Source organism: Delphinapterus leucas, chromosome 9 (assembly GCF_059928025.1).
Source record: "Delphinapterus leucas isolate spDelLeu-1000000601 "Yukka" chromosome 9, BTC_Dleu_Yukka2, whole genome shotgun sequence".
NCBI classification, from domain to species: Eukaryota; Metazoa; Chordata; class Mammalia; order Artiodactyla; family Monodontidae; genus Delphinapterus; species Delphinapterus leucas.
Genome location: NC_143137.1, coordinates 91,779,534 through 91,802,868, shown reverse-complemented (window position 1 = coordinate 91,802,868; position 23,335 = coordinate 91,779,534). Strand labels below are relative to the sequence as shown.

At 40.7% G+C, this 23,335-nt stretch overlaps 1 protein-coding gene across 2 annotated transcripts in view; it reads left to right on the top strand.

Moving 5' to 3' along the window:
- Positions 1 to 23,335, top strand: part of VPS41 (VPS41 subunit of HOPS complex) — a 203,150-nt gene that overhangs the window by 162,156 nt on the left and 17,659 nt on the right. For both annotated transcript variants that reach the window (XM_022593034.2, XM_022593037.2), the window contains 7 exons: positions 193 to 337; positions 2,507 to 2,548; positions 2,699 to 2,749; positions 5,546 to 5,683; positions 15,905 to 15,959; positions 16,655 to 16,795; positions 18,052 to 18,188. In XM_022593034.2, the coding sequence (XP_022448742.1) occupies positions 193 to 337; positions 2,507 to 2,548; positions 2,699 to 2,749; positions 5,546 to 5,683; positions 15,905 to 15,959; positions 16,655 to 16,795; positions 18,052 to 18,188 (709 nt within the window). The remainder of the gene's footprint in view (positions 1 to 192; positions 338 to 2,506; positions 2,549 to 2,698; positions 2,750 to 5,545; positions 5,684 to 15,904; positions 15,960 to 16,654; positions 16,796 to 18,051; positions 18,189 to 23,335) is intronic.

The following is a 23,335-nucleotide window of genomic DNA, read 5'->3' as shown; positions in this document are numbered from 1 at the left end:
GTTCTGAGAAAGAAGTACTTATTGGTCACATATAGTTAAATCCCAAGGAACGCTTTTCTAAATAAAATTAGCTTTTCTCTCTAAACAAGTTTTTCAGTTTTCATTAATGTAAAACATGATTTACATGTGTGTATCTGTGTGTTTTATTAGATGTGTTGGTGAACATTAATGTAAAATCTTTTGTCTCACCAGGTACACCTATGACAAAAACTATGGCAATGCTCTGGAAATATACTTAACGTTAAGACATAAGGATGTTTTCCAGTTGATCCACAAGCATAATCTTTTCAGTTCTATCAAGGATAAAATTGTTTTATTAATGGATTTTGATTCCGAGGTAATGTGTTTCTTTTTTTTTTTAATTTTTATTTTTTGGGTTTTTGTTTGTTTGTTTGTTTGTTTTGCGGTACATGGGCCTCTCACTATTGTGGCCTCTCCCATTGCGGAGCACAGGCTCCGGACGCGCAGGCTCAGTGGCCATGGCTCACGGGCCCAGCCGCTCTGCGGCATGTGGGATCTTCCCGGACCGGGGCACGAACCCGTGTCCCCTGCACCGGCAGGCGGACTCTCAACCACTGCACCACCAGGGAAGCCCTTAATTTTTATTTTTTTTAAATTTTTCTTGGAGTGTAGTTGATTTACAGTGTGTGTTAGTTTCAGGTGTACAGCAAAGTGAATGAGGTATAATGTGTTTCTTATTTTCCTACTGGTAAATTATTTGTGCTGTCCCAAGTTTTTAATAATTAGACATTTGTCCACATGCTGGAGGAGTTGATAAATCACATAACTTGGCTGCATGCTGGTCATGTTCAGCGCCTTCTGACCCTCCCTGGATGTTACTCTAGTAGTTGGCATTGAGGAATCCTTTACTTGATGTGTTTATTCTGTAAAAGCAATCATAATTTGACGTGGAACTTTTGAAGTTGTGTTTGTGTGTATGAAATAATTTTATTTTGGTAAAACCATTCATATAACTCATAGAAACAGAGAATCTAGCCATATGCTTTAGCTCATTCAACCCTACTAATTGTATGTCCCAGAATTCAAATTTTAAGTAAACTACTTTGATCCATTTGTTGCAGTTTTATTCCTTGGTATTCACAGCTTTAGCATGTGGAGTTTCCACTGGTCTCAGATGATGCTCAGACTGATACATGTGGGATGCATCACTTTATTACCGGACACATTTGAAGAGTGCAGTGCTTGTCTCAGGAGGGTACCCTACCTCCACAGCTCACAGTGGCTCTTGTAAAGTGATACAGACTGTGTGTTTTAAACAAAGAAAAGTTGATGCAAGTGCTAATGATGGAAAGAAAGAGATTCATACAACACAGTGGTTCTTATTCCAAAAAATCGAAATTTTAGTTAGAGTAGAACCCTTAAGGCTCTAAAAGGGTCGCTTGAATTCTTAAAAATTTTATTTTACTGTATTTAGTGGTATTATGTGTTATATATCTATTACGTGCTATATATTAGTTTTCACACGCTTAAACAGGAGCTAAATCCACTTTTTTCTGAAAGATGCTTTTAGCCCATTTTTCATACTGAAGGAGTCAAGTCCCTAGGCAGTACAGATCTAAAAATAATTAGTGCAGTTCCCAGGAAGTTCAGGGGACAGAGGTTCTGCTTTTCTGGAAGAAAATGATGAAGAGGATGAGAAGCTTATATAGAAATTAATTACATTTTCCCCATATCCAGTCTCCCCTTACGCTGACCCCACTCCTATGTGTCTCAAGAGCCTAGTTTTGCCTATGAAGCTATAGACAAAAGTTGAATGAGCTCAAAATAATTGCTATTCAAGAGCATGGACCCAAGTTAAGGAATCAGAGAACTTTGTAATTAGAAAATAACTTAAGGATAATCTCTTCCAACGTCCTAATAGAGAGAAAAAAATGTTCGCAGCGGACAGGTAGGCAATGTAATAGCAGAGTCAAGGACAAGACCCAGGTATTCTGTATGAGGCTCAATCTGGTGGGCTGTCTTCCCACTACCTCTTGCTACAGGCACTGTCTAACTTGTGTTTCATGAATGTTAACGGTGGCTAAAGTCAGTTCTAAAAATCCATAAGCTTTATATTGTTATGAAGCTTTAGCTATCTTTTCTTTTTCTTCTTTTTTTTTTTTTTTCCTGACTCTTATCCTCTTCTCCACATAAGACCAGCTTCTTGTATCTGTGGAATCTGTAGAGGGACTCAGTCAATATTCAGGTGGCCAGAAGCAAAGCTCATTTTTGTGGTACTGCACACTCTACAGATGTTTTGTATTAGTGAGTCGTAGCAAGGCACTATTTTAAGTCTATGCAAAGCACAGAGACCTCAGATTAAAACACATTTTAAAATGCATTTAGAAATATCTCACTGAAGGACCACTGTAAAGCTAAGAACCTTCTCATCTGTGTAAAATAAGCCCTCTGCCTTTAATGGTGATACCTTATCCAATACATTGTATTCTGTGTTCTCTTTTTTCTATGGCAAATTTCAATGACTGGTTATTTTTTCATATTGCAGAAAGCTGTTGACATGCTTCTGGACAACGAAGATAAAATTTCAGTGAGTGCCTTTTGTTTTTACATGTGTTCAAACAGATGAGTGTCTGGGACCGCTATCGCCATAAAGAAGAGAGATGTTTGTCAGATAATTTTGCAGCTATGTTTGTGTCCTCCTAAACTCTACATTAAAAGAAAAATTTTTCTTCTGTAGATTAAAAAGGTAGTGGAAGAATTAGAAGACAGACCAGAGTTGCAGCACGTGGTAAGCATGACAGTCCTCTTCTTTTGCCCTTTGATTGAACAGGAAGGCAAATCACCTTACAGTATTGGTTTGAGAAGACTGGAGTGAACACTTCAGGTTCATATTCAGATGGGAGGTTTGACCGCAAACAACATTCTGTAATTATTATAATGCAGCATATGCTCTGAATCCAGATGAGGAATTAATAACAGCTCAGGTACTTTAACTGACTCACAATCGAATTGTGATTAAAAGAAAAACGTTATCACATTTTTGTGTTTTCAAACTACGCCTGGGAGTAAGCACCTTCTGTTCACTGGAAAAAAAACGCGCAACCTGAAAGTTGAGAATTATGTTTTATTTGAGCACATTACTGAGAACCATAGCCCGGGAAAGCAGCCTCTCAGATAGCTCTGAGGGACTGTTCCAGAGAGGTAGGGGGAACCAGGATATATAGAAGTTTTTGCTGAAGGAAAAAACAACAACATGGTGTCAGACATCAAAAGATTACTGCTAATCACACACACACAAACAGACATCTCAAGTTAATGATTTTAGTGCCTTTCTCTGTATGGGAAGATGGGAGAGTCTGGGCTCATTGAAATTATTCCTTACACATGCAGCTTAACTATCTCGGGCCACTAGTGTTTTTCTCCATCCTGAATTCCCCTCAGGGCGCACTGGGGGTTGGGGGTTGGCAAGGAGCGGCGGTGTCTGCGGGCTTGATGGCGGGCGACATTCCTTGTTTACCAGAGTGACGGGCAGGGTACAGTTCACTTCTGTAGTTACCATTTAATATAATTATGGCATAAATTACAGCAAAGCCAGTGCCCTGACATGTGCTCTGTGGATATCAAGTTCTCCTGCCTAGGAAACACCACACAGCCATTCCGTGTTCAGGACCACAGAGCGATCACAGAACAGAGCCTTGTTTTTTTGTGTCTCACCCTGACATTCCTTGTGCCCGCTTCTCTTGTGTGGTCTTGTGCTGGTGCCAACAGTCCCCTGATTCTAGATTTCCTTTGCGGGGGTTGGGAGTTACTTGGATTCTCTGCATCGCTGTCGTCATGGGCGTAAAGCAAGACTAGGTGTTTTCCACATCCTTTCAGAATTATACAAGAGAAGTCTTAAGTGAAAATAGGGATTGTTCCAGGAGGACTGTGGACATCAAATAAGATGAGGACTCTTGTATCTTTGCCCACCTCTTTGCACCCCAGGAGGGGGGGTTAGGAAACAGAGCGTTTTATTCTAGTCCGTTTTATGCATTGACGCCTTTGAAGACTCCAAGATAGGAATGTGAGGTATTTTGGGGTTTTCTTTTGTTTTGTTGTTTTTTGCTCAGAGGTTGTACAGATGCTTTTGCCCTTTTGTTCATGATTGGAAATGTCCTGATTACCTGCTGACCCAAGCAAGGTACCTCTGTGCTGGCCACCATGGGATTTGTTTACAAAGCAGTGATTTCTGGCCTCCTTGAGCCATGAGACAGGATTACAGGCAGGAGGTATCTAGTGACAGTGTCATTAGGGCAGTGGTGGAATGGTGGTGGAGCTCACATTGAAGTGGCCCATCTTCGCTGTCAGGCAAGGTAATGTCTCTATAAATCTGCCCTGAAGGTGTGACAGAGCCTTCCAAACCTGTCTGCGCCTCTGGGAAACTGCAGTGTGTCCAGCTCACACGCTGACCCTGCGCCAGTGTACTGGCCGGAGTCTGCATCGGATCTTGGAGTTCTGTCTGACTCCCCCCACCTTCTTGCCTGAGGGCAAGGGGAGCAGGTAACCCGAGGAAGGGTTTCTCAGTGTGCTTGTGTCCTGGTTAGGCTTCTTTAGTGACCACGTGCAACAGCGAATGTCAAACCCCAGTGACTTCATTCCCATTCACACCTTCAGGGCCGGTGACGCTCTGTGTTTCTGAAGAACAGTCCACTCAAGGGGCGAACGCACTTGGTGTGATGAAGTCCCCCCGCCTCACGTGGGTTCTGGGGTGTTTGTGTACGTTTAACACGAACTAGACATTGAATGTCGATTTCTGGCTTCCGCACAATATACTGATAGACTTGCCTCCAAGTAGAAAGTCACTCACTCACTCCCTTGGAGGTCCATTAACTTTTTCAGACGGTCAGGGAAAGGAATCAGCTTTGAAAATGGGTTCAGAACACCTGTACTCTTCTCGATTTTTTTTACTTTTTGAGGTCACCAGGAGAGGCAGCATTTCATTGCAAACACAGATCTCAGTAAGACTTAAGGAGAGAAGATGCAGAACGTATGAGAATTAATTTAGCGCTTGCTGCTTGAGTTTTTAGGAACATGCTCTTGCACCATGACTCTACCCCCTTTTACATAAAGGATGAGAACGTGTATGATCCAGGAACACCACTGATCAAGCATTTCGTTTCTGAGGCGAAGTAGATGATTGTGATGGTATTAACCACTCCTCTCATTAACAGTTCTGTGGTGCCGAGTACGTGCCAGGCATGGTTGTGAGTGATTTACAAATGGTAACTCATTCAGCTCTCACAACCACCCCAGGAGATTTTTGCAGATGGAGAAACTAAGGCACAGAGGTTAGTGACCTGCCCAAGGTCACATGGTCAGTGGCAGAGCCAGGTCATTCGGGGCCATTCTGGAGAGAATGTCAGCATATCCTTGCTCTGCCCAAGGTGTTCTCCTTTCCACTTTCCCTTCACCTAGAGATTTTTCCTGAAAACTGCTTTTCTGCCAGCCTCTCCGTGGAAGCTGTTTGGAACTGAAAATAGCAGTGTTAAACAGGTATTGCTTTTCTTATGTTAATATTCCTGGTTTATTCCTTTGTTCTTTTTAGTATCTGCATAAGCTTTTCAAAAGAGACCATCATAAGGGGCAGCGCTACCACGAGAAGCAGATCAGCCTTTACGCAGAATTCGACCGACCCAACTTGCTTCCATTTCTCCGAGACAGTATCCACTGCCCTCTTGAAAAGGTAAGTCACAGGCACCCCTGCTCAAACACTTCGAGGTGACAGAGTCATCACTGTTGGTAAACGCTCTGGGTTTTCTTAGTCTTCCTGTCTCTGCTTAACCATCCCCGTTCAAGGGGAAGCCTTGCTCTCAAAGCAGTGGGTTTTGCTGGGTGTTCTGATGAGAACAGGAGGTCCTATTGGATTCGATTTTGGTGAGAAGCTCAAGTATTTCTGTGCCAGGTTTAATTGGAAGAAAGGTTTAATCCAGGGTCTAGGACTCAGTCAACCATAAAACACTGTCGGGAGTCTGAGGCAGTTTACCAGCATCAGGGTGGGACCTCAGAGTCAGCCTGGGACGGGGACACGGACCGCCCCAAGCCGGAGGCAACTGCCCCAGCTGGGACTCAAAGTCGGTAACGTCAGTCCTACACCCCCTCTGCTTTAAATACCCACCTTGTATATTTTTGTATTTCTCTCTCCCACTACATTCCATTATAGTTTTAATAGATATAATTACTAGTCTCTCCCACCATCCTATAAATTCTTCAAGGACAAGGAGTTTGTCTCACTCATTTTGATAAACTCAGTAGCCGGCACACATTAGGCACTAAATGTTTTTTGCATCCTGACCGAGTTAGTGAATGGATAAATTGATACACACGAGGTTCTAGTTAGGGCTGAATATGAACTAGTAGGTGTTATGAGCCTGCTGTTTCAAAATAAACTATAATACTTACTATGTGTGTACTAGAAACTGGCCGGTAGAAGACCATCAGTTTTGTTTCCCATGGTTCTTCAGACCATCTGGAATACTCGCTACCACCTACAAGTGTCTTACTAAATTCAGATGGCCAGAGAGCAAGTACTTTCCGTAGTCACCTGTGTGTATCAACAAAACATACTTATTTGACCCATAAGAGATACGTACTAAGAAGGTGACTGATAAAGCAACTTTTCTAGTTGCTTCCTCAGCCCATGATGTTTAACTTCAAATGTACTGAATTTACTATGAGCCAGTTTCAGCTCAATGCATTCTCAAAGTCTGCAATTACAAAAAAAAATCTTGCCTGCATATTTGTTTAGGAAAGACATTAACATTTTATGTTCGGGCCCTAAGGCTGTTTCTCAAGAATAAATTTGGAAACACATCATCTTAAAAAAGAAAAGCAAACGTTCCTCTCTTTTCTCACTTTAGAATCTATCATCTAGAAAAAGAGGGAGAATCTTACTCTTCGAGTGCCCGTTTGTTTTTGTCTCACTTTTGGAGGAAACATCGTTTGTTTCCAGGAGGACGTGGCTGTAGCCCGCAGACTCCTCAGCCAGAGCCCCGCACGCAGGCGTGATCAGCACCCACCCAGGCTTCCTTCTTCCCATTCACTGAACACAGGTGCAGAGGGCCCACAGAGATTCCATAACGTTCGTGTCTGGAACACACTTTCAACCCATCTGGTTTGCAGTTTTCCAGTCCGGTAGTGTTCAACAGAAGTCACACTGCTCCGCTCGCAAAGGGAGCATCAGAAAATCTCCACCCCGCACATGGTACTTCTAATACAGAGAGCTCACTTGGAGCATTGTGTAGACCTTTTTGAGTTCTTCTCTCTCATCTGCTAAGAAGAACCAGTTGCATGTAAGAGAACTCAACACAAGCATCTGAAAACAAGTATGTTTTAAATAGTTCTTTTTTAAGTTATCTCATGTTTTCCACTGAAAGAGAATTTTGAACAAAATGGATTCGAGATGGTAGTGGTGGAAACATGTCATTATAATCAAGTCAATAATCCACATTTTTAGCTTTCATGTTAAAGGTCATTGAGGCATCTTTATAAGAGATTATCTTTGCACCAGACTCCACTGTGGGAAATCTGTATATTTGCAAAAATATACCACTATCCTTGCTCAGGTACCCCAAGCCATCTTAAAGCAGATTTTCTTGACTTTCACTCATTAAGGATCTCATTCCTTTCTCCCTAGAAACAAGAACTCTGTTAACACGTAATCATCTCAGAAACAAATTCCTTTTATGTTTACTTGTAACATGAAAAAAAGCTACCAATTCATAAAAAGCAAAGTAGATTTTCCCTCCATTAAAAGCATCCTACTAAAATATGACACAAATGAATTTATGTACGAAACAGACTCAAAGACATAGAGAACAGTCTTGTGGTTGCCAAGAGGGGTGGGCGAGTGAGGGATGAATTGGGAATTTGGGATTAGCAGATGCAAACTATTATATATAGAATGGATAAACAACAAGGTCCTGCTGTACAGCACAGGGAACTATATTCAATATCTTGTGATAAACCATAATGGAAGAGAATATGAAAAGGAATGTATATATATATATGTATATATATACAACTGACTGACTTTGTTGTACACCAGAAATTAACACAACATTGTAAATCAACTATACTTCAATAAAATACTTACAAAAAAAAAAAAAAGCATCCTAAACATGCTGACGGTAAAATGAAGGTCATGGGGTACAGATTCACCTGTTTTGTCTAAAGAGAGACTCAGAAAATTTGGTCTCCATTTCTACTGAATATAAAGTTAAGAACTTAAAAAAGTTAATCCCCCCTTCCACCCACCCCCAAGACATCTCTACTTCAGAAGAGTTTATAGATTGTTTAGTCCAAAAGACGTTGAGGTTGTATTTTGGTGTTTGTTTTTATTTTAAATGGGAAGTGTTTAAGGTTTCATGGCATTCAGAGCATGTGGACTCCCTACTGTAGATAATTCAATTCCAACAGAATACAGCTCTGTCTTCCTCATTTCTGGTTGTCTGCCTTTGCTGGGATTGGGTAATCGCTGAGCGAAGGGGTGAAATCTTCAAGAATCCAGGTCAAATTTATTTTGACTTGATTGAAATGCCTCAGTCAATAGCATTTGGCTGGAAAGTTTGTAGAGACTTTGCATCACATTAGAAGCCCTTTAGGAATGCAGTTACCAAAGACCAGAGTTCAGGATTTAAAATCACCACAACTCTTACATTCCAAAATGAATCATAAGTTTTTATGAAACTGTTCATTCGAAAGGAGATACAGGGTGGGTAGGAATTTATAACATCTACAGCAACTTGAAAAGACAATAAACATAGGCTTTTAAAAAAAATAGTATCCCGAAACAGTTTTGGTTGTACTTCATCATGTGTGCTGTGCTTTCATGTTCCTTGTTTTTATTTAATCTCTACAAAAGTGCAGGTCGGTGGATAAAGTCATTTTATACATGACAAGCTGAGTCTTCAGAAGTTGAAAGAAACAACCCAAAGTCTAGAGCTACTAAGTCAAAAGGCCAAGACTTGGAACCTGGGTCTCAACTTCAGGTTCCGTATTCTTTCCTCCAGGATAAGAAAACATTTTTCAGGTTTAAACAGTTAATTAAAATTACAACAGTAACAAAGATATTCCTTAGTACTACAATAATCATGAAAGACATCGGTTTCTAAACTGCTCTTTCTTCTGTAATTTCCAGGTATGGTCATCAGGCACTAGTTTTCATTTGCAAACCTGATTTGCTTATGCCTAGAATAGCTAAAAGCGGAGTATCAGCTTTATTATTAATACTTCAATCTACGATCGCTCTCATATCTAACGGCATTCACAAGGTGGCGGTATTTATGAATTTGGAGGCATAAAGTGGGAGGTGCACAGTTTATAAATTTTCCTTAAAGAAATTTAAAAATAAGACTGGATAAAAGATGACAGGGTCTAAGGCTAGGTAGAAATCATCATATAGTCTATATAGTTGATAAGGTTTCTGTTAGTTAACCCCAAATTTCTAACTCTGTTACTTACCTTTACATTAAATCAGGAGAAGGAAAATTAAAATATTATTTTTGCATCATTTTTTACTCAATTTCTGTTATTATTGTCTTGTCACTTTTTTCTATTATTCTCCTTTTCTGAGCTTGTGTGTGTGTGTGTCTCCTGTTGGCTTTAAAAATCTTTGTTTCCCTACTCTTTTCCTCTAGAGGGAGCTCTATGGCTCAGGAACATTCAAGAATCTAAAATAAGAAAACATGCTTTTATGCTTTACTTGTGTCAGTAATAGAAAAATTCTGTGTGCCAGAAATTTTTTTCTACACTTTACTCGAAAGTCCAGAGATTTCTAGAGTCTCTACTTTCTCATATATGAGAAAAGGGTTATTCAAAATACTGTTAGGAACTCGTCATAAAACATTTATAAATCTGTGAAGTTCAAATTGCGGAGACCCAGATTACCTCTGAGCTTGGTGTTACACATCTGCCTGCCTTCCAGACCACTCTTGACTCCAGATCAGCCTTCAGACATTTCTTCCCACATGAATGGTCATTTTTGACAGTCCAGCAGTGATGAAAATGGGCTACAGTCTACTCTAACAAGGTAGCCACTAGCCACATGTGAGTAATTGAAATACGGATAGCGAGGAATGGAAGTTTTAATTTAAATTTAAAGAGCCACCTATATAGCAAGTGGCTACTATCTGGGACAGCTCAGGTGAACCTTCAGGCCACAAACTCTCTTTGTGGTTTGAGACCCTCATGTTTTCAAGCATCCTCTTGTGTTCAAGAATAGGAGGGTGGCTCTGTTTGCAACTCCTGAGTGGTACCTTAAAGTGTCAGTGAATTTCCAGGTGCCCAGTTGACTTATGGATACCTTTTAGTAATACACCACTTTAACCATCATACTCATCTTTATTCACATTATCTTTCTCTAAACATTCTGTAATACTTATCCAATTGTATTACTGTTACCGAACACGAGTTTGTGTGCCCGACACACAGTGAGGCCAAACCAAAACATCGGGGTTTGGAGCAGAGAAAGTTTTATTGCAGGGCCATGCAAAGAGACGGGTGGTTTGTGCCCCCAAAAAACCCGAAAGGGTTTCTGCAAAGCATTTTTAAAGGCAAGGTGAGGGAGAGGCGTGGTTGGTTGCTGCAGACTTCTTGGTGTAGGAATCCTTTGTTCTTGCAGCTGTCCACAGTAGGTCAGGTCAGGATGTTCCTGTAAACCTTCAGCAAGACAGATGTTACTCTGTGTTCTGCAACTTTTTCTCTCTATATGAATGGAAAAGTGTTACACCCTTAAAGGTCAGAGTCTTGGAAATGGGCTATCCTGTGTATTTTAAGGCTCTAGGCAACATTCTTAACTGGGAGCAAAGGCAATGGAATACAACGGTTAAAATATAAGAAACAGATCCAATACGGAGTCAGATTTGTTCTTCCCTGTTACACTACCATTTGCCGTCTGTCTGTGAATGACACAGTCTCACCAGGCCATACACTGTTCGTCCATCTGTAATCTTCAGCAGCTGGCACAAATCAGTTGGTTTCTCAATAGTTTTTTCTTGGAATAGTCCCAGACCCTCTGACTTACAGTTTTGCTTTTCCCATTACTGTTTAACTTCTCACGTGTGTATCCTGTCTTTGCTCCAGTATGATTCCAGAAGAGTTAAGAATTGGTTAAGAAAGTTCCATTCTTTATGATGATGACTTACGGGTACGACCATATAGAGATTCGTAAACCGTGTTTTAAATCTGAACGAGTAAGGATTTTCTAATTATGAGTTAGGATTTGCTTCATCTACAAAGTGATAAAAGTACAAAAATAATGATTTAAACAGAGGAGCAGTTTAGTTCTCTATCACGTGCAAGTCTTACTGGAGTGGTCCTGGTGGCAGCAGCCACGGGGTCAGAGACCCGGGCTCTTTTCTTGTTTCCCCCACCTTGTATGACCTTGACCTCATGATGTAAGATAGTATCATCCACGTTTCCAGCAGCAGTTTGGATGAAAGGATTAAAAATGAGAGCAGGGGTTCACATTCCCAGAAGCCGCCGTCCCACGTTTTTGGTTCACCTCCATGGTGGACACTAGTCACATAGCTCTCCTACCACTGGGGAGGCCTGAAGGTTTTGTTTTAATTCTGGGCAGTCACACACCCACCTAAAATCTTATTACTATAGAAGAAATGGGTAAACGATATTGGGGGAACATCTAGCCATCTCTACCATGTAATTTTTTTAAATTAATTTTTATTGGAGTATAGTGGCTTTACAATGCTGTGTTAGTTTCTGCTGTACAGCAAAGTGAATCAGTTACGTATATCCCCTTTTTTTAGATTTCCTTCCCATTTAGGTCACCATAGAGCACTGAGTAGAGTTCCCTGTGCTATACAGTCGGTTCTCACTAGTTATCTATTTTATACATAGTAGTGTATATATGTCAATCCCAATCTCCCAATTCACCCCACCCCACCCTTCTCCCCTTGGTATCCTTAAGTTTGTTCTCTACATCTGTGTCTCTATTTCTGCTTTGCAAGTAAGTCCATCTGTACCATTTTTCTAGATTCCACGTATAAGTGATATTATACGACATTTGTTTTTCTCATTCTGACTTACTTCACTCTGTATGACAGTCTCTAGGTCTGTCCACATCTCTGCAAATGGCACTATTTTGTTCCTTTTTGTGGCTGAGTAATATTCCATTGTATATATGTACCACATCTTCTTTATCCATTCCCCTGTTTGATGGACACTTAGGTTGCTTCCATGACCTGGCTATTGTAAATGGTGCTGCAGTGAACATTGGGGTGCATGTATCCTTTCTGAATTATGGTTTTCTCCAGGTATATGCCCAGTAGTGGGATTGCTGGGTCGTATGGTAGTTCTATTGTTAGTTTTTTAAGGAACCTCCATACTGTTCTCCATAGTGGCTGTACCAATTCACATTCCCACCAACAGTGCAAGAGGGTTCCCTTTTCTCCACACCCTCTCCAGCATTTGTTTCTAGATTTTTTGGTGGTGGCTATTCTGGAGACTGGTGTGAGGTTATACTTCATTGTAGTTTTGATTTGCATTTCTCTAATAATAAGTGATGTTGAGCATCTTGTGCATTTTGGCCATTTGTATGTCTTCTTTGGAGAAATGTCTATTTAGATTTTCCCATTTTTTGATTGGGTTATTTGTTTTTTTGATATTGAGCTGCATGAGCTGTTTATATATTTTGGAGATTAATCCCTTGTCAGTTGCTTCATTTGGAAATATTTTCTCCCTTTCTAAGGGTTGTCTTTCCATCTTGTTTATGGTGTCCTTTGCTGTGCAAAAACTTTTAAGTTTAATTAGGTCACATTTGTTTATTTTTGTTTTAATTTCCATTACTCTAGGAGGTGGATCAAAAAAAGATCTTGCTGTGATTTATGTCAAAGAGTGTTCTGCCTATGTTTTCCTCTAAGAGTTTTATAGTGTCTGGCCTTACATTTAGGTCTCTAATCCATTTGGAGTTTATTTTTGTGTATGGTGTTAGGGAGTGTTTTAATTTCATTCTTTTACATGTAGCTGTCCAGTTTTCCCAGCACCACTTAGTGAAGAGACTGTCTTTTCTCCATTGTATGTTCTTGCCTCCTTTGTCATAGATTAGGTGACCATAGGTGTGTGGGTTTAGCTCTGTACTTTCTACCCGGTTCCATTGACCTGTATTTCTGTTTTGTCTGCCACGTAATTTTTAAAGGAATTGTGCGAGTAATCAAATTAGTGATGTCTCGTCCTCACTGTGACCTTCAGGTCTGCTCATTTAAATGATTGTGTACTTTAAAACATATCTTAGTTTCATTCCAATTCTAAAGTAAGGTGTTATTTAAGAGTTTTTTTTTTATGTTTAGTTTGGGTTTTTCCCCCTCCATTGATCTCTGTGATCTGCTCCTTTCCCCTCCCTTTTAGTTGTTAATCTCCAACCAGAGACACATATTTAAAGATATATTCTGCATAAATCTTTTACATCAAAAATCACAATGTCAAATCTAGTCCTGCTGTTATTTTCCAAGAACATCCTTAGTTAGTTGTTTTTAAATGACGACGCTAACTATGCAACCCAGTAATCTTCCTCTGAAACCTTTTCTGCCTGCTCATCTATTTAAAACATATTTCTTGCCCACTTACTGTGAGCCAGGCGGTGTGCAAAGCACAGGGTTTAGAATGCACATGGTTCCAGCCGAGGGAAGTCAGATGAACAATTGGGGGAGTTCATTGCACCTGTGATTAAGTGTGGTGAAGTGTGCAGGATGCAAGGAGAGTTGAGTACCTGGGATCTGACCCCGTGTAGGGTCCAGCGAGTATTTGCTGAAGGACCTGCCAGGGGTGGAGCGGCGGGGGAGGTGGTGTTCCAGGCCGAGGAACCACAGCAGGCAGATGAGCAGGGTCTGTGATGGAGCTGCTGGGAAAGGCAGGGCCAGATCGCAGATGCCTCATAAGCCACCAGAAACATTCTTGGCTTCCAGCTGGAGCAGAGCAACGCAGTGCACAGGTTACATGGGAGGCGTGTGAACTGCAGTTTCCTGCTGGATGCTCTCATCACACTGCACCCAGTTCAGGGGGCACCCCTTCTGTGAAGCTTTTCACAAGAGGCCACAACCAGAGCCCACGTCCCATATCCGTGCACGTGGCCCTCTGTGCACGTTCCCCCAATCGTGGGACTCTGTGGTACGTCTGTGTGACCTTCCCTGGATGTGCGCTCCCTTGGGTGGACTCATGCTGCTGCCTCTTCTCTTACATGGCAGCAGCAGCAGGGTTTTTATTACTGTCATCTGTGTATCTGCATCCCTCCTGGCCCCCTAGTACCCAGCACAGTGCAGAGTGAATGTGTGCCAGTTCATTCAGGATTGAATTCTTTATAAATGCCCAGTGTGTCTCCTTTCTTACACTCAAGGAGATGCTGTCATCTGTGTAATCCCTCTTTTTTTTTAAATTTTTAAAATTTATTTATTTATGGCTGCATTGGGTCTTCATTGCTGCGCATGGGCTTTCTCTAGTTGCGGCGCGTGGGCTTCTCATTGTGGTGCCTTCTTGTTGCAGAGCACAGGCTCTAGGCATGCAGGCTTCAGTAGTTGTGGCGCACGGGCTTAGTTGCTCCGTGGCATGTGGGATCTTCCTGGGCCAAGGCTCGAACCCATGTCCCCTGCATTGGTAGGTGGATTCTTAACCACTGTGCCACCAGGGAAGTCCCATCCCTCATTTCTTGATCTCCTTTTTTTATTTTTATTTTTTTCCGTACGCGGGCCTCTCACTGTTGTGGCCTCTCCCGTTGCGGAGCACAGGCTCCGGACGCGCAGGCTCAGTGGCCATGGCTCACGGGCCCAGCCGCTCCGCGGCATGTGGGATCTTCCCAGACCGGGGCACGAACCCACATCCCCTGCATTGGCAGGCGGACTCTCAACCACTGTGCCACCAGGGAAGCCCTTGACACTTCTTGATTGTCAGATGTGTTTTCTCTTTTTTTAACTTTTTATTTTATATTGGAGTACAGTTGATAAAGAATGTTGTGTTAGTTTCAGGTGTACAGCAAAGGGATTCAGTTATATATAAACATGTATCTATTCTTTTTCAAATTCTTTTGTCAATTAGGTTGTTAGAGAATACTAAGGAGAGTTCCCTGTGCTATACAGTATGTCCTCATTGGTTACCCATTTTAGATATAGGAGTGTGTACATGTCAATCCCAAACTCCCTAAATATCCCTCCCCGTCTCGGTTCATCCTTGTTTCTGCAAATGGCATTATTTCATTCTTTGATGGCTAATATTCCATGGTATATATGTACCACATCTTCTTTATCCATTCATCTGTCAGTGGACATTTAGGTTGCTTCCATGCCTTGGCTATTGTAAATAGTGCTGCTGTGAACATTGGGGTGCACATATTTTTCCAATTTTCCTCTCACTTTTGACAGATCCTTGAGCAGAGTTCTCTTAGATCTTGTGAGCCGTCAATAGAAATATTCCCAGTGTTTAACTCTTTATGCAGCAGATGTGTGCTGAGCTGTGGTGTGCTCCATACTGGGAACTTGCAGCCGTGAGCAGTAGTGCCTTCCTGGAGGGCACAATTCAGTGGAGGGAAACAGGGCTTAGACCAGTGCCTGTGAATTAGGTGGGGGCGGGGGGCAGTGCCATGAAGAAACCTGAAGTAGCATAAAGAGAGAAAGCTTGGTGGGAAAGAGCCTTTCTTTTAGCATCTTGCTTTCTGCCTTTGCTCTGGAATGTTCTGCCTCAAGCATGTTATCAGTTAAATTGTGTAGGGTCCAGTACCTCTCTGAGAGGTAAATCAGGACAGCCACAAGCAAAACTTAAGAGGTTTGTGTTTTGTTTCTGCTTTGTTTTGTTTTTAAAGGGAGGCAATGAAAAAAATTCTTTCAAACTTGTATGTTTAAGTGACTCTATAGATATTTGTTCTTGGCTGGTAACCCATAACTTTTTTACCCTGCTTTATTTGAAGGCTCTTGAGATCTGTCAACAGAGAAACTTTGTAGAAGAGACAGTTTATCTTCTGAGTAAGTAGCTTTTATTCATTTTGGTCCCCATAAACTAAGGAATGGGGTGACAATGTGATGTAAAGTGTGTAAGAATGGACATAGGTTTTAGACCAAAGTAACACAGAGGTTAGAGCCTGATTTGTATAAGAAATTGAATATTTAGTAAAGGAGACTTCACAGCTCAGTAGAGAAGGTAGCATCATTTAATAAATGCTACTGAGATAACAATTAGAATTGTGTAATAAATGACCAAAACTGTATCAGTTCACACCTTCCAATATAAATCACAATAAATTGTAGATGGGTTGAGAAGTTGTTGGTTTTTTTTTTTCCAATTATCCTAAGAAGGAAGTCAGAATCTGACAGACCTTGATTCAGATTCCAGATCTGCTATTTAGTAGCTGTATGACCTTGGCAAGGCACTAACATTTCTATGTCCTCTTTTATAAAACAGAAATATTAGTAGAACATACCTCATAAGATTATAGTGACAATTACATGAAATAATTCATGTGAAGCGCTTAAATGAGTACTCACGACAAAGTAAATGCCCAGTGAGCAGGAAATACTGATTTTACTGAGTTACAGATGTCATATAAGGAAGTATGTTTTTTGTCATAGCCATCAAACTATGTAAACAAATGAAGAGATACGTGATTTCCCTTAAAATGTTTTATTACATTATCCTAAGTGTATTTCTCACGTTTTGCTAGGCCGAATGGGTAACAGCCGAAGTGCCCTGAAGATGATCATGGAGGAATTACATGACGTTGATAAAGCGATTGACTTTGCCAAGGAACAGGATGACGGGGAACTCTGGGAAGATCTGATTTTATATTCCATCGACAAACCACGTAAGCAGAAAAGCCATCTGCAATCACAACCTCTTTCTCTCTGTTTAGCCAGTTGTGTCTAGAGTAGGAATCATCTCAAGATGCACTGAGTTAAAAATACGGTGAAGTATCTATAGTAAAAATAGGCCAGGTACATAGTAATGATTTCCAGTACTCTTCCTGTGCAGGGAAGCCTGGAGCCTCATCACTTCGTATTAGCTGAACTTGATAAAGAACACTTGGTTGAAGCATATTTCTACCTACTGCACCCAAATGGAATAGAAGATTTTGGTTTTGTTTGTACACAGGGGGCATTTATTTTGAAAGTTTATAGTCTAGCCCTTATCGAGTCTCTTTATGGAAACCCATAACCGTTACTGGACGTTGACCACATATGGAGGTTTGCTACTGTAGCATTGAGCCTCTCTTTCCTGCCCTGTTTTATCAGTGCAGCACCAGGAGTGTATATCTGCTGCCTCTCCTTGACCATCTGCCTTGGGTCTCCCATTTTGGAAGGAAACAAAGGCAGTCACCTAACAGTAACACAAGTCCTCTTTTAAAGATACAGATATAATTCAGAAACTGGCAGTCGTGGTTTAAAATCTTTCCCCTTCCCTTTTTTATTTTTTGGTCAGAAGGCTTATCTGTTTCAAGATATTCAAGTTCTAGAAACCGCTGTTACGATTGTTTTTTAATAAGAGATTCAAGAGGGGGGTGTTATTCAAGTCCGTTTCAGATTAAGGTAGCTACATGCACATATAGCTTGAAGAATCTAGTTTAGCATGATAGAGTGGTGGTCTAAAGATCTTAAAGGAGGCAAAGCTGGGGTAACGAAACACACTGTGAACCTGGGCCTGCCCTGGGTTTGAATTTGGGTTCAAAAATCACTAGCTGTGTGACCCTGGATGAATTCATTAATCACCCCATTTTCCTTTTCTGGAAAATGGGAACAAATAGCATTCCTACCTTGGCAGAATAGGAGAAAAGTATGTGATAGCTGAGCCATAGTAAATTCTCAAATACTAGTTGCCCCCCTTTGACATTACAAACTGTGTTCTGAAGTAATCATTTGTTCTCCATCTCATTTTTTTTTTTTTTAATCCCTGCTCATTTAGCTTCTCCTTCGAGGAAGGTAAAGGAAGATTAGTTCCTAGGAGGATTTAGCAATTCAAATGCTTTTTAACACTTAAAGGAAATAACTTTTGCTCTGAGTTACTTTCGACCTAAAATTGCATTAGCTACACTGCTTATATGTTGTTTTGCGTGGTGTCTTGTAGCCTTTATCACCGGCTTGTTAAACAACATCGGCACGCACGTTGACCCAATTCTACTGATTCACCGTATTAAGGAAGGAATGGAGATTCCTAATTTGAGAGACTCCTTGGTTAAAATTCTGCAAGACTACAATCTGCAAGTAAGTATCTTTTCTTGGACAAAGGAGCATGCTGAGTGAGTTGACTGACTACTGGATAAACATTTCTAGGGCTTATTTTGGACATCAGTTCAATTCGATAGTCACTTAGGCCCAGATATTTGGAATACCATTCACACAGAGAAATGAGAAATACCGCCCTTGGAGGAAGCCATCGGTATTTCTTAACTATCCCCAGATTTACTCTTCTTGATAAGCAGGCATTCTTACATTTATGGGATAAATATAGCATGGCATTGGGGAAGGTGCAGGAGGAGTTACAGTGGCTATTAGATCAGACCACCCAAGCCACTCTTAAGTAGAATGAGCATTGTGTCCGTTTGGAGAAATGAAAAAACAATTTTTTTTTTTCAAATAGTTTGATCATTTCCTTGAAGCCACTCAGTAACCTCTTGCCTGAAAGATGTTAAAATAACAGAATTTTATTTTTCTTTTTGTCTGTTTTCTAGAGTATTACAAGCTTACTATCTGTAGTAGTTCAGAATTTGTGATCAGAGCCATGGAACTTATTATCTTCTTATAAATAATTAATATGCTAATCACAAAGCATCCCTATCTTCCTTAAAAAGCCGCTAACAGTGACTGTATTTCGGAATGCTGGTAGCTTCCAGAGACCTTGAAACTATGTAAAGCCCATTTCTTGAAAAATTCAGACTGTTCTTTCTCTAGCTCGTTTGAAAATGAGTTTTTGGTAGAATGTGGATGAAATGGCTTTCCTGGAAACATTGAGATTTTGCAGGTAGAGCCGAAAGACAAGGTCGTGGGGACAGAAGTGGTCTCCAGGGTAGGAAAGGAGGAGCATGTGATGACGACTTGTGGGCTTGGTCATCACTGTGAAGGGTGCAGAGCCGGGGGGCTGCCCGCTGAACTCGGGGTGGTGGCCTCAAGGAAGAGACTTGGGTGAAAAGGAAAATGAGGAAGATAAATGGCATCAAAAAGAGAAGTCCGAGCTGTAAAGGAATGAGAGCGCTGGAAGGCCAGGATCTTGTGGCCAGGGAGGAGGATACTGTTACGTGAAAATCTCCAAAGGAGTCGTTGTGAAGATGTTCAGAAAGTGTGGTGAAGGGAGAGGTCCGGTGGAATTAGTCAAGAAACCATGAGGGCAGTTGTTGTCCAGCGTCCAGCTTCCTCCTTGAACTGGGAGGTTAACCCTGCAGCCCACAGGTGACTGTGGTCTTACTGGGTAACACAGCTTTAAAGAGGAGGTCTTCCTGAGGGTGGAAAGTGACAAAACAGGGAGCCTTGGCTTAGGAGGCTTTTGGGAAATTGGGGGTCATGGGAAAGAAATGGGTGTTTGGTTTTGGCAAGTAGGTTGACGATCTGCTCTACAAAAATCTTCCAGATGAACAGGTATTTATCTATGGTGGAATTCAGAGGCTTGCAGGTGAGGTGAGCCAGGGAAAGGTTACTGCAGGAAGGGTGAGGAAGGCCAGGAAGGAAGGAGAAATGTAGGAATGGGTTAATGGATAGGAGAGGTGACATGAAGAGCTGTGCTTTGTGCAGCACCCGAAGGATACAGAAGAGCCATCCAGGCAGGAAATGATACACTTCATTCTGAAGCATGCATTGGCTTTGGGGAAAGCAGTTCCAGTGTCAGACCTCGTAAAGCTCGGGGCATGAGTGAGCTCGATAATGATGTGTATCTCTCCTCAGTACTCGCCACCCCTGGGTCTGCCTGGATATGCTCCAAGTTGCAAATTCCAGTTTGTTGGGAAGTCATTTAAGTGTCTCTGAACAAATCTACCCCCAGGAAGGTGACAACATAATTCCCCCTCCTGTCCTTCAGCTCTACTGTGTGAAGCCTAGCCTCTAGGTTGAAAAATGTGCCTACAAAAACACCTAATAGATCCCTCCTCCTAGGTTCTTCCTGGAGAACCAAGCTCAGGGGCACCACGGAGTCTCACTGCTCATTAATGTTTTATCAATGTATTTGCATAGTTCTGAGTCAGCCAGGAATAAAAATAACATTATTATTAGGTGCAAAGTGAATTCTGTATAAAAAATTAGCCACTAAACAGCTGCTAAATCAATATTTTATCCTCTTAACTTTTAAATGTAATGAGAGCTTTTCCTTAAGATGTGTGTTAAGGAGGCTGGGAGTTACTCTGCCAGTGAGTCCGAGGAGTGGTGGCAGCCTGTAAATCCCCGACGGGGCCGGGGTGGGGTGGGGAGTCTACTGTGGCCCTCAGACATCTTGCTGGAGGATGCAGAGAGAAAATGCTCTACTGGGGCAGGTTGTTCAAAGAATCCCAGGAGGTACTTCCTACTTATACATGAAGAAAGAATTTCGAATAGGTGACCTTTTTTATTAATAGAAATTTTTTTTCTTTCTCTAGAAATCATTGTAAAAATAAATCTATTTATAGAGCATTTTGAAGCTTCCAGAAAGGTTTCACATTCATTTTAAAAATTTTTTATTCTGTCTAGTGTCTTCATTTGTTTCATAAAACTATAGTCGAGTTTCACATGTTTTAATGGGATAAAAAATTCCCAAGATTTTGCAGGTCCATGAATTTGCAAGGATCTGGATCCTGCTGTGCATGAGAGCAGGGCAGTGAGGGGGAATGACCGTGGGGGACATTAAGAACCATTCAGTAAACGAAGGAATCTAAATGTTAGGGAAAGGTTATCACAGGGCTTCTCAGCACCTTTTTTTTGCTAATTTGCATTCGGAATCCAAGGGTCAGATTTACAGTCAAGTAGACAGCATTTTAAAACTTATTTGGCCACTGAAAATGCTTTGGGAGATGACTCCTTAGTGAATTGCTAACTGGAAAGAGAAGGTACAGAGAAAGTTGGGGGAAAAAATTTCTTCTGGTTGTAATTTCATGTTTTCTAAAATGCAACAACTTTTCTCAGTTGAAGTTTAGCATGAGGCATGTTAGATGTCTATGACATCATTAAAGTTAAGGAAAAACCAACCACATTATCAGTGTTTCAACTGTTTAACTTATTTTCATATTTTTATACCTTGTTACATTGTTAGTACAATGCTTCAACAAAATTTAAAAGCTTCAGTGAAGTAAGAAGGATTAAAGTACCCCTTATCATACTTCATAGACCTAAAATGTTTCTAGGTCTGATTTCAAGGACAAAGGGCACTTGTTTTGATATAAATTGTTTATGAAACAATATGATATAAATATTTCTATTTTTACACGAAACTGACAATTTCCAAATTATTTTTATGCTGTTTCATATTTGTAAGACATCTTATTTATAAATTTAGCATTTATTTAGCATTTATATCCACTTCCATTGCTTTTTTTTTCTTTCCTCTTAAAGAGTTCCAAACACTTCTCTTTTGACAGTCTTATTTGACAGTCATTTTCAGTAATGATCCTTAAGGAACTGTCATCTCCATTTTACATGTAAGAAGACTGAGTCTCAAAAAGTTTTGACTCGCCAGCCTGGGAAGGTGAGGAACTGGGTTTGAACTCAGATACTCTGACTAAATGTGTTTTTCTCACTAGTTGTCCCACTGGTCTCTGGAGGTTAATTCACTGTACTGGCAGGTTACAACACGGGAATATATAGGATTGTCTTGGAAGATGAACAGGCAACCTGTTGTCTTTAGAGAGCCGTGGACATGGTATTTGCAGACGTGGACTCTAGTCCCGGCTTTGCCATTAACAAGCCTGTTGAGCTTTAAGCTCTCTGGGTGTCCATTTCCCCATTAGATTAAATCAGTATTTGTTAAGCCTGGCTGCACACCAGAACTATCTGAATGCTTTTCTTAAATTACCAAGTTTCAGGTACCACCCCAGATCCGCTGGAGAGGATTAGGGACTAGGTCTACACTCAGCCGGGAACTGGGCTATGCATTGACATTTAGGAGTTTCTAGACTAGATGGTCTCTGAAGTATTTCTCTCTCTCAAGTTCTCAGTACGGTCCTTTCGTAAGCAAGCCTTTATATAGTGAATGCAGCTGTGTAGTCTTAACGATATTCCTATGGAACTCATCCGTAATACTTATTTTGGAATCTGTAATAAAGTAGCTTAGATTTTTCAGCATAAGCTTTTTAAGTTATAGGTTTGATTGTTTATAAACCCACTTATTTAAAGTAGCTTAGATTTTTCAGCATAAGCTTTTTAAGTTATACGTTTGATTGTTTGTAAACACATTTATTTAAATATTTGCGTGCCTACTGTGTTAGATCCTGTGCTGGGTAGGACCTTACATTACAGGGCTTCCATGTGTTGTCTCAGGGACCCGGAGATGAGTAGAATGCAGCTCGAGTAGCTCATGATCTGAATGAATATTTCTAGGAGAAGCAAAAAGCTTTAACACTTACGTTTCGTTAAACTTCACACATGTACATGAACACACACACAGGTAAACTGACTCCAGACATCTCTGTTCTTTTCCCATATTTACATTTGCTACAAACTCCATGTGCCTTTATCATTGCCCCATAGGTCTCTACTTTGAAATCTAGACACAAATGAATTAATAGGAAATAGCGACTTCTTTCCTATCTGCCTTTTTGGGGGGCCCACATGGGTTTCTTTTTGACCCCCAGTGCATAAGCCCTTAATTTCTTCTAAGAAAGCGAGTTTTTAAATTTATATATCCCCAAAATAAACTTTTAAGATAAAATCTATTTTTTTCCTTTAAAATTATTTCAGTTTGGCTTCATCACAGCTTTTAGGTGACATGGGTAGCCTATGACAACCAACTGTAGCTTCTTTAGTCAATTCGGTACATGCCTACTTTGTACTATTGTAAATTTCAATGTGATTGCATTTATAATTGTTTTGAACTCCAGCTTGAGGCCTTAGAGTCTTTGTCTCTTCCTTCTTATTTCTCTGCAATTCATCACCTTTGATAATAATAATCCCAACAAAAAGCAAAGCTTTTTCAAGTAGAATTTAAATCCCATTGCACTGTGGCCTAAATGATGGATCAGAAATTAGGTACAATGGTTTCTAGGTCTAGCTCTGGTATCTTATTGGGGGCTTGTAAAACCAGGTAACTATCTCACGTGCAATGCCAATGATAAGCACTACAGTATGAACAAGGCAATGTCAGCAAAAAGTTCAACATTTCAAAGAATCTTTTAAAATAGAAATCTCAGAGGCTTGGCAGTCTTGTATGGCATTTTTCCCACAGCAGCTGTTTTTAATGA